At 32.8% G+C, this 12087-nt stretch overlaps 1 protein-coding gene across 32 annotated transcripts in view; it reads left to right on the top strand.

The window, feature by feature from the left end:
* Window positions 1-12087, top strand: part of DBE1 (debranching enzyme 1) — a 104248-nt gene that overhangs the window by 36305 nt on the left and 55856 nt on the right. For 15 of the 32 annotated variants that reach the window (XR_016054568.1, XR_016054572.1, XR_016054579.1 and 12 more), the window contains 3 exons: window positions 2996-3145; window positions 7619-7755; window positions 7874-7943. Coding sequence is in view for 13 of the 32 variants with exons in the window: in XM_088865369.1 (XP_088721495.1) it covers window positions 2996-3145; window positions 7619-7755; window positions 7874-7943 (357 nt within the window). In the remaining 19 variants the exon portion in view is untranslated. Of the gene's footprint in view, window positions 1-2995; window positions 3146-3235; window positions 3301-7618; window positions 7756-7873; window positions 7944-12087 lie in introns of all 32 variants that reach the window. The other 17 variants (XR_016054582.1, XR_016054581.1, XR_016054571.1 and 14 more) reach the window with 2 other exon arrangements.

The raw sequence follows: 12087 nt of genomic DNA, 5'->3' as shown, positions 1-12087 counted from the left end.
TAAAATTTCATGTGATTTGGATTTGTACAAAAAAAATATAATTAAAATACGAAATGAGGTTGTGATCGTCAGATTGGCCCAGATTCAATCTGGGCCATTGGGTTATATGTAGCTGTAGGCTAGTGGGCCGACACCAACTTTTTCTATATATATATTTGTAATAATATATAGTTATACTCATGGTGGTATGTTGTTCATACGCATCAAGGTCTTGGGTTCGAAGCCCAGCTTGACGCCATGGATGTCCCGCCTCTCTCTCTCAAATCATCATCATCATTGCCTTTTCTCAATTACGCTCTCTCAAATACTTATAATAAATATATAATTATATATTATAACTATAATTAATTATATGTGCTATAATATATAATTAATTTATATATTATAATAGAAATATTATACTATAATATTAAATATAGATATATATAATTATTATACTTAATTATATAATAACTATAATTAATTATGTATAATAATATATAATTGTTATACATAATTAATGATAATATATAATAATATATAATTAACATTAATTATGTGTAATAATTATATGTATTATAATTTATAAATAATTATATATTACTATATATAAGTAATTTTTATATTATAATTGATAACTATATTATAATATCTGTATTATTATAACATATATTACTATATAAAAGTAACTTGTATATTACAATAGGTATATAATATTATAATATATAATTGATATATTATTATATGCAATAATTAATATATTATAATATCTGTATTATTATAACATATATAATATTCTAATATTATATTAGAATAGTATAATATACTATAATAGTATCTATTATGACATATATTACTATATAAATGTAATTTTTATATTACAATAGGTATTCTAATATAATATTCTAATATATAATTGATATATTATATACAATATTTAGTGCATATTAATAACATATGTAATATTCTAATATTATATTAGAAGAGTATAATATACTATAGTATTATAATATATAATTGATATATTATATACAATATTTAGTACATATTAATGACATATGTAATATTCTAATATTATATTAGAATAGTATAATATACTTTTATAGTATACATGGTAACATATGTTACTATATAAACATAATTTGTATATTACAATGGGTATATAATATTATAATTTATAATTGATATATTATATACAATATTTAGTACATATTAATAACATATGTAATATTCTAATATTATATTATAATAGTATAATATGTATACAATATTATATAATAATAATATTGTATTATATAAATTTTAGGGAGACACGTTTTCTAGACAATCCAAACAGTGGACATGCATCTTCAAGTACCATATGCTATCCAAACAACAAACATCTATATTCTAGGAGATTACATTCCAGGAGATACCAATTTCAGGAGAGGCATCTCTCGAGGATACCTATTTCTAGGGAACCAAATGGGTGAGATTGATAAGTGGCTATACATCGCAAAGCATAATACAATAATCAAGAACATTGACATTCTATGCAGTAAACTTTTCCTTCAAAATTTCATTTTTTAACTTCTTGATGCTTGCTGAAATAATTCAGAAAATGATGTTTATAGGTCCTGAATTAAGATGCCCATATATTTTGTTTATGCTCAGTGTTCTAGTATATGCATGATGCAATATTGCAACTAATACTGAATACTTTTATGATAGTTAATAGGTGCTGCCCTTTTTTTCTTCTTCTTTTTAGTAGTGCACCTGAAAATGTGCGTGGGAATTCTAGCTTCTGTTTTTATCGCCTACTTTTTGTGGGTGGCAATATCAAAAACTAGCGCCACATTTCTAACATAAAGTATTTTAAAAGTAAAAAATATGTTTATGAACAAAATATATGGTGATGTCTGAGAACATAATGTCTAAAACTAGAATAATGTTAAGGAAAAATATGATATGATATATCAGAATTGAACTATGGACGTAATATTTTTATACTAAGATAAATGATATATCTCTGTACCACATACAATAATTTTGTTCTATATTGTATTGTAAATTATCTTTATGCATTATATATTATGAAAGTAATCTACTCAAATTGTGTTGGACAGGGTACTGGTATCTGTATTATTGTCCTAGATTTTGGTAAATTCTAAGTCATATATTTGTTTCTTATACTGTCTGCATTATTACTTGCGGGCATCTTAGGTTTCAAACTGATCTAAGTTAGTGATGGAGGAAAGAATTATACTTATTTTTAATTTCTATTCAATTTTAAAGGATATTTTGATTTATTTTTAGGATTTTTAGTTTTTAAGGAATTCTAGGGTTTTTATTTTATTTTTTGTTTATTTCATGAGTACTATTCATGAGTACTGTTCATAGGGGTAAAAATGTCATTATGAAATTTACGTTTAAGTTAGGATATATAGGTCATTTTAATCACTGTATAGACATGTAATGTCTTTGTACATTGAATTATAATATATAAGAGGTATGTGAGGCTTGAGTTATTACTAAAAAGAAAAAAATATCTGAAAATGGTATACAATCGATTCATGCCTCTAACTGCAAAGGTTTACCTTGTTCTGAAGTATTGATGTAATTGCTTTGGCTACATCTCTTTTCATAGTGGAAGGTAGAGGCTTTGGTTGTGGCTGCTTTCATCAAATTTTTTTTTTTCCTGGATTGTCTTTGTGTTGCCCATGATCAATGCGTAGGTTAACTATTTTTAATTCTTCCGAGTGATGCTTGGGCTATCTACTTGGTGCCTTTATGGTATGGTCAGATATCCCAATTATAAATTGACTGGCTTAGAGTGATTTTGTGGATGGAAGTGGAGATGAATGATATTCCCCTTGCACTTGGAGGAATAACTGTTGACCATTTAATTACTCCGTCTTAACTTGAAACTTCTAGCAATTTGAATACAGTAATTTGGAAGTAGTTCAGGACTTCTTAGTTTCATGTCTTACTGATGGTTGTTTTTGTGCTTATCTAAAGTGATGCCATCATTGTCTAGGAAGTTTAAATTGCAACCAGGCATCATTTTGTGTGTTCCATGGCTTAAGAATTATCTTCGTCAAATTTTGTCATTTTGGAGCTCAAAACTCAGTCAGAAGTTTAATCACATGCCCCATGAAAAAAAATTCAGAGCTGTTAGTTTCTTGAGGTATTTTTGACTATTTGTCAATCACTACAGCTGTTTGAGGTGTATTCTATTAGGGTTATAATAATTTTGTTCTTTTGTTTGGATGTCTAGGGTTAGATTGAATGGAGAATTACAATTAATGTGATGATGAGGGTTAAGGTTAATTGTGCACAAAGGCAGGTTTAAGTTTATTTTATTTTTTTCCTTTTTTCTTTTTAATAAGTAGTTGTTATGGTACTACTGTAGGCAATATTCAATTATTATTCAGTGCTATTGGGACTTTGAGTTCCTTGAGCTTTTCAGATCATGTTATTGTTGTTATGCTCTCCTCATATTCAGAAATTTTTTGTGCTTTTTAATTCTCAATGCATGATTATGTGTTGGATCATGGCTGAATGTTATCAACATTTCTCTAGTTATGCATCTGGTTCATCCGATGTTTCAAGAGTTTTATAGTTCAAGGCTTGGTGATCCCCCATACTTGTAGCTATGTTATTGTGTATGATGATGGCCATCATATGGAGAGCCAATTCTTAAGACAAATAACTGTTGGGATCGATTGGTAAAAAATCAGCAAGGGTTTAAAACTATTGTGCATTCATATCAATATAAACAAGCAATGAAAACTATACAATATCAAAGCAAGAACATGGAATGAAAAATCCAGCAACATTTAATTCACAGAGCACAAAGATTTAATGTGGTTCGGTCACAAATCATGGCCTACATCCACGGGAAAATGGCGCGAGACTTTACTTAATGATTTGAGAAGATTACAAGGTGAAATCGAGCTCAAAATATCAATTTCCAGCAACCCTTTTTGACTCTAAACTAAGCTAAAAAATAAGGCTCCAAGAACACCAAAAAATGAGTTCTCTTTAACACATTATCTCACTAAAACAGGGCACACAGCAAACCCATAATGGAGTTCAAGCCTTTTGCTCACTTTCTCTTTCTAAAACAGAGCATACCAAGCTCTCAAGAGAAAACCCAATTGCAGCCCAATCTCTCAACCGTTTTCTCACTCTTTCTCTCTCTAAACAAAAGGGTTTTAATCCCTTTAAACGAGTAAAGTTCCTATAACACCACAACCATTAGATTAGACGCAATCCAATGGCCCAAAATAAAAGAGAGAAAGTTAAATAAAACTCCCACATGTGTGATTTGTTTTCACATATGTAACAATAACCTGCTGGATTCAAAGGATTTTGTTTGCTTATCAAAATATTGCTTCTAACCTTTAATTTCTTCTTAAGACAGTTTGAAGGACTTTGATTTTAAGTATGTTTCAAAATTATTATTATTATTTTATTTTTATTTGCTTTTGATTGTTATTAGTTATTAGCGAGGTTACATCAAGTTGCATTATACAAATCAAGGGACAACCTGAAAGTCATATTAAAAACGTCTTTGTCCATGGTGTTTATTCAGAGCTTTTCAGCGTCTTGCATGTGATAAGAGTCATTCGTGGGGTTTCACAAATTGCCAACACAGAGTAGTCATATCTTGATAAATAAAGTGAAGTAGACCATCACTCAGAGGAAGGATTCAAAATTAGGAAATCATCATATATTTATTTTATTCAACAATAGTACAAAATGGTAATTTTGGTGATCCATGGCTTATTCATAAATGAGCTCACAGGTTCCAATGTTGGGATTAATTTAAACTATCTTGATTGATGTTTCCTCTGGCTCATTTTTTTTTCTTTCTATGACCGTGTTGTCAAGCTTGGCCGAGTCCACTAGGCTTTTTCGACATGTATTTCATTACTCTCTGAATCCAGTGTCACAATTTGCAGTTTGAGTCGATAATGCTTTGGTTGTGCTACTTTGATTCCAATGCCCTACATCTCTTGAATAGGACACCTTTGATATCCTTGAGATCTTCATCTTGAAGCTTATCATCGATCAGATCTCCTAAGAGATCTTGTTGTTCATTTGAGAATGTATCAAAGATAGCTGGTGAATCCTAAACTACAACTGGCCGAATTTGGAAACAACTTGATGAAAATAAAGAGTCTCTTTGATTGGCCTCCTCAATATCATGAACCAAGTTGTACTCACAAGCAGTGAGATTACCTCTCCCGTGGTTATAGTCGAGCTATGCTCGTCAAAATCCTGAATGTCCACCTTCAAAAAAAAAAACCCTGGAGTGATTTGTCCTGTACGTCCAGGTCTTCTATTAGTTTCCCCTTTATTTGACTCCTCACATGGAACGTGACGGTGAAAAGGTTGTAAGCGATTTCTTCTTAGGCCGAAAGAATACTATCTTTCCTATAAGTGATGCCTGCGAGTTGTCGTGCAAGCTGCTGAACTTGCTTCCTAAGATCTTCAATTTCTTCATATCTGACATCACGGGGTAGATCCATGAGAGCTCTCCTTCCGGGACCCCTTCTTCTTGGCATAGGTTCACCTAAATCACAAACCCTAGGCATAAAATCTGCATACCTTAGGCTGAATTCAGTAAGATCTGGACTGAATTAAGTAAACCCTGGGTTGAAATTAACAAATTCTTGGTTGAAATCAGCAAATTTCGGTCCAAATTCAGCAAATCCCAGACTTGACCGAAAATTTCCGCCCTTGTTGCTCAAGAATCTTGTGCTCTGATACTAATTGACAGAGAAATTTGATGAAAAAAATTAGAAAATTAGCAAATTCCATGCAAAACACAAGTTCAAATTGAAGGAAACTAGGGTTTCCTCCCCAAAACTCTAACTAGGTTCCAATCTAAAGCTCAATGTTTTTCTTTAAAACTCACATGAATGACCCCAAGCCTCCACGCACCGTTATTTATAGTTTAACTGGAGAACAAAAGTTCAAGAAAACCTTAGCCAAAACAAAAAAATCGACTAAATCCAACTTAAACACAAAATTTGTAAGGACATTTTTATATGTGATAAAATAAAATATTCCATAAGCATTCTAACTACTTTACTAAACAACTCTTAAAATCCTAAAATATAATTGAACCCTAGGATCCTTAAAAACAAATTAAATAGCCTAAAATTAAAATTAAAATATACATCCTTTGAAGTTAAGCAAAAAAGGTTAGAAATGAGAATAATTTTGTCTTGCATCATTTTGTTTATGCTTTTGGGCCTTGTATAGTACTCCACTGGGGCAAGTAACCCAGCTCAAGCCAGGGCCGAGTACTTGGCCTGAGGCAAGTTTGAAAATGTTGGTCTCTAGTTACAAGCAGTTTATTTTTTTGGACTAGGGTAGTGGTGGGATTCAAAACCTGGATGTGATATGTGTACGTCTGCTTGGTTTGGTTCTTGTTTAATTATTTGGAGCCTTGACCTCCCTCACACAAACCAGGTGCCTTCCCATTAGCACTAGACCAGGTGCCTCTCACCAATGAAAACAATATAGTGTAGGCTTTCTCAAAAAATATTTCTTTGAGCAAGTAGTCAGGTATAGTGATGATATGAGAAGATGTCTATGGAGGTTCTTGATGGGCAACTTCTTACATTGGAGGCCTCATCTTAGGAATGAGGTCTCATATTTTACTAAGGAAACCATGGTGAACATGCTTAATTTTGGGAATGCTCATAGGGTGTAAAGCTTTAGGAATTTGTATTGAGGATTTTTCAGGTTACTCATTTCCTTAAAGCTAAAAAATATTAATTTGACTCTCAATACCTTTGCCTTTTACTACAAAAACTATTTGAATGAGGGTACTTTTTGTCATTTGTGAGGGGGATAATAGATACTTTTAGAAGTGGAAAATGACATTTTTTTAGTTGTTAGAAAGCAATTGATGCTCCATGTGGATGATGCCACAGTTCAAGATGATGTCACATCCCATTTGAGTGATGTCATTTCCCACATTGCTTAATAAATATTTTTATTTTTACTAAAATTTCTACTCTACCATTCATTAGTTACCTAAAATATCCCTAGTAAAAAAGTTACTATATTAAGGAGTACGTGTATCAAGTGTCGAAAAATGATTAGTTTTGGGGAATATACCATGGAGTAGCTTAACAGTTACAAAACCCTTATCAGAATATCATCAACTATTTCTGGTTTTACTAACAGAGACTTTTGGAGACAAACATCTAACCTATAAGCTTGAAATGTTAAGCTCTTAGGTGACCTTTTGAATTTAAATTTTTCTTCTTTTAGCTGTGGAACTGGCCTCAAACATGTTCTGCTTACCACTTCCCCTATTTTCTGAGCTTAGGTTTGTTGGGTACGAAGCTTGAGACTTTAGGACATCCCAATTGTGAAAATCTTGTTCATTTTAGTAAAATTCGTGGGGTTCTGAATAACTTTCCATATTCAGTCAGCATAGCATTGTGTTGAAGGTTTCATTATTTTTTTAGGTATATTGAGTTTCTGGAAACAAGTTTATGCATTTTTAGATTATCTTTCTCTTGTTTTGGTTGCAGTTAGCAATATGATTGGGTTACACCTCTGGGTACTTTATTTGTCTGCTTCATTGTTACTTACTGATTTTTGTAATAAATCTGTGCTGATCATTATACAGCATTCCAATGGAGAAACTGATGGTTTATCGACTAAATGTTGGGCGTTTTACTGAAGACATGAGCAGTCTCCTACCAAAGGATATTGCTGGTACCTTTCTTGGTGTGATTCAGAAGTTGCACCATTTAAAAAATCTTGGTAGGTGGACTTTACTTAGTTGAGTTTCTGCTATTTTAGACCACCTTTTGGGAATGTAGTTATTACAGTTGGAATAGAATGTCTCAGGATCAGTTGTTTGACAAAAGCCTCTAAGCAGGGGTCAATGCACTTTTGTTGGAGCCCATATTCCCCTTTGACGAGCTGAAGGGACCCTATTATCCTTACAAGTAAGTTTTTGTGCATTAATATTTCTTCAAATCCTATTATGGATGTCCTGTATGGGGTTGCAACTCATGGTTTCATGAGCGTGTCTAACATAAAATAAATGCTGAGATGGCAACAAGTGGACGCTTTATTTCTAGTGTGTTGCTAAGAATAAACAATTGGCATGTTGTCATTGTTGAGAGTTCTGTCAGAATTTTCGCTGATATCTATACTCCATCTAGTTAAATCGAGGGCCGATTGGGATACTATATAGCATATACGACTATGCTATACAACATCGCTAGACCAGACTATGCTACTTTACTATTATACCATATCATACTGCTATATTATACAACTATACAACATTGCCAGTGAATCTGGATCCTTTGTAGCTCATGATCTTGATCCCTAATAGGAACAATTAAGATTCCAAAGTTTAAACAATACAGAGTGAGATTGTCTTCCCTGGAGTGCAGGGGATAAGATTCCATAGAGGAACCAACCTTTGGTTGTAAGGTCTTAGTAACAATGGTTCCAAGTGATGGTAAAGATTCACCACCTGCAACATTAGATCTGATAATTTCATATTCATGATTAGGGCCCATAGAAGATCAAATATTTATTTTTATTCCACCCTTTCTCTATGTTCTTTTGCACAATGAAAGCAATTTATGGGATGGTAGCAGTCATCCGAAAATCCCTGTAATGTAGCATGATAGTTTCCAATGGATATATATATATAGATATATATATATATATATAGGAAAATTCTTCCCAACACCTATAGGCAAAAATGAATAGTGATTTCGCCTAACCTCATGACCATCCAAATTTCATTTCCTGGTCACGATTATTCGGTAGTATTTTATTTTTCATTGTTTTTTTACAAATCAGAATGACCTGAAATTTGGAGGGGTATGTACATCTTACTGAGGCGCATCTAATAAAAATATAAAAAAAAATTATCCGCAAAAAATGAATTGACCAAAATACCCCCGAAAAGTTTCGGGGGTATTTTAGTCAATTTTTTCATGTAAAATATTTTTTTTTATATATTTCAAAGATTCCCTTATTTTTTATGAATACACCCTCAAATTTCAGGTCATTCCGATTTTAGACAAAAAATGAAAACTGAAACACTACCTGACAATCGTGACTGCGCGATGAATTTTGGACGGTGATGGGGGTAGGCGAAAGCACTATTCATTTTCGCCTATAGGCGTTGCGTAGTGTTTTTGATATATATATATATATATATATATATATATATATATATATATATATATATATTTTTTTTTTTTTTTTTTTTTTTTTTTTTTAAGTTACTGATCTGCTGCTCAAACTAATAGCGTTTCTTCATTCTTGAGTGGGCTTTTGTCACTGCTTCCTGTAACGTATTACAATTTATGCCACTCAAGTTCGGCTGTGTAGAACTTAAAATCCAGTTCATATCAATCATTGCATTAGCTTCCTAATCTCAATCAGATGCTTCCCTTTTATTGGAAATAACAGAATTAAGCTTTATTGTTTGATGGGTTTATAATTCAATTGTCTTATTTCTCTAAGTAAGGACAATATTGTCTATATATTGTAATTATGTTATAACTCAATATAAATAAGGTGCAGTTGGCGTACGGATGCATCCGTAGCTGTAGAGGTAAGGTGCGCCTTCAAATTTTATCATGGTATATAATTTTGATGTAAAATGTTCTCAGGATTATCTCAAAATCTATTTTTATATCTAATTATAAAATTTTAAATTTAAAAAATGGTTAAAATCAAGTAGATCTATAAACATATGAAAATATTGAAAATGGACGATGTAGATAATATGTTGTAAAATGCACTACTTCTGAGACTTAAAATCTTTTTATTTTTCATGGTCATACATTTCGATATCGAGATGATCAATTAAAGGGTTTTTCAACATGAAAACTATCTTTTCCGATGGATTTTTGAGGTGCATCCGTAGCTGTAGAGGTAAGGTTGCAACCTCATATAAACTTTTTCCATGTAAATAAGGGGTGGAGATCACAAGAGACCAACATGCTACTCTTTTTCTCTCTCTATCTCTCACATGCCTCTCTCTCTCTCTTTTCTTCTTCTTCTTTATTTTCTTTCCTCTCTTTTTCTTTCTAAAACCCATCTAATTGTTATTTTCTCTTCTTAATTTCACCTTGGTATCAGAACAAGACAAGGAAAAGGTTTATGCAATTGTTCTCTGTTCTTCTTAATTTCACTTTAATCTTTTTTCTCTAGCAGTAATTGTGTCAATGAAGGTGAGTTTTTATTTATTTATTTATTTTTATGATTCTGGATGCAGATCAAATGTTTATTAGAAAACCTAATTTTTTGATTGATTAGGGTTTGTGTACCCCAATCAAAGAAATACTGTTAGTGCTGTTTTTTGACGTTTCTCTGAGAAAAAGAGGGAGTGTGGTCAAATCTGAGGGTGTAATCATATCTGTAAACTTTTTATTTGAAGAGATCAAAGGGTGTAACTTGATCCCAATTGTTGATTAAGATATGAGGGTGTAACATATCTCAACTATAATAGAAATATTTCTACAGACAACAATGCGCCCTGTGCATACCACTCGGATTCAATCTCAAAGCCACAGGAGGGGGAAGGAGATAGCCAAGCAAGGGAAGTCAATGGCGAAGAAGAGGAAGAGGGTGACGACATCAAGAGAGGATGATGAAGAGGAAGAAGTAGATTCAAAGGTGACGAGGGATGACACTCACTATGTTGAGGAGGGCGATGATTCTGATGATGATGGCATGGCATCATCAAATGTTCCTTTGGATCCACTTGAGTACCCTTTGTGGTGATGCCATAGAGTTGTTTGGTTGACATTAGAGAGTTGGGGTGGTGACATGTCAGTGATGTCACATGTATTTGTTTTTTGTTTTTGCCTTGTTGACTTTGTGTATTATTTTCAAACTTCTAGTTTTCTACAATGACATTTGGGTTTCAAGCGTTTTAATGTCTACAATCTCTTTGAGTCTTTGTATCCGTAAATCTGTTATGTGATTGTAATATTATGTTTTCTCTCTTTCACGAGGCGTTTGGGGCTCTAAAATTGCCCTAAAAACTTCCTAAGGCCTAAAACCCTTCTCTAAGAACTCCTTTGTCTTTTTTGTTTTAGGGAGGGCAGGCGGTTTGTTTTTGGTGAGGGTCCCCAAAATGCCTACGCTTGCGCTTTTTGAATATTGGTGTTTGGATTGCGTTTCTGTTCTAGATTTGTGGATGACTGTTTTGGATTTACAATGTTCTATCTAATGAAACACAAAGATGAAGTCACTAATCTATTCCAGGTTTATCACATAATGATTAAAACTTAATATGATGCACAAATTAGAGTCTTCGGTTTGACTATGAGGGTGAGTATGTGTCAAACAAACATAGAGATTATCTTCTTGATCAAGGGATTGAGTTCCAAACCATGTATCTATACACATCTCAGCAAAATGGTATAATTGGGAGAAAAAACAGACACTTGTTAGAAGTCACCTGAACCTCTTTTATTGAGAATGAAAGTTCCAAAACTTTTGTGATCTGAAGTAGTTCTCACTGCCGCCTTTTTAATAAATAGCATGCCCTATCATGTACTTGAGGGAAAATCTCCCATTGAAATTGTTCATCCTAACTCACTCATGTTTCTTGTACTTTCTAAGGTGTTTGATTCTGTATGTTTTGTCCACATCTTTGGTCCAAAGAGGGACAAACTTGATGCTGAGGTTGTTAAATGTATTTTTTTGGGATATCCATCTCATCAAAAGGGATACAAGTTTTATGATTTGATTACCAAAATCCGCTATGTTTCCATGGATGTTACTTTCTTTAAATCAGTTCCCTACTTATCTTCTACCGGTCATGAGTGCTCTCTTAGGGGAGAACACGATGCCGTTTAGTGAAGACAGCACATCAGTTATTCCTTAACCTATTCCCACACCAGAAAAGGAGTTGAAGAGGGAATGGTGCGCATCCGGAAAGGAGTTGAAGCCATATACCAAGAGGAAGAAAATGGTACAACTCGAAGTTCTAAGCGACTATACCTCAAATGCTAACCCGAAATCGGGAACGGTTCCTGACTTAGATAACTCTTTCACCCTCCTGGAGAATCCTAACTTGGGCGTACCTACTGTTACTCGCAAAGGTAC

Source organism: Amborella trichopoda, chromosome 4 (genome assembly GCF_054954075.1).
Source record: "Amborella trichopoda isolate Santa Cruz 75 chromosome 4, AtrichopodaSantaCruz75HAP2 v2.0, whole genome shotgun sequence".
NCBI classification, from domain to species: domain Eukaryota; kingdom Viridiplantae; phylum Streptophyta; class Magnoliopsida; order Amborellales; family Amborellaceae; genus Amborella; species Amborella trichopoda.
Note: the sequence above shows the minus strand (reverse complement) of the source record. Positions and strands in the feature narration are given on the sequence as shown.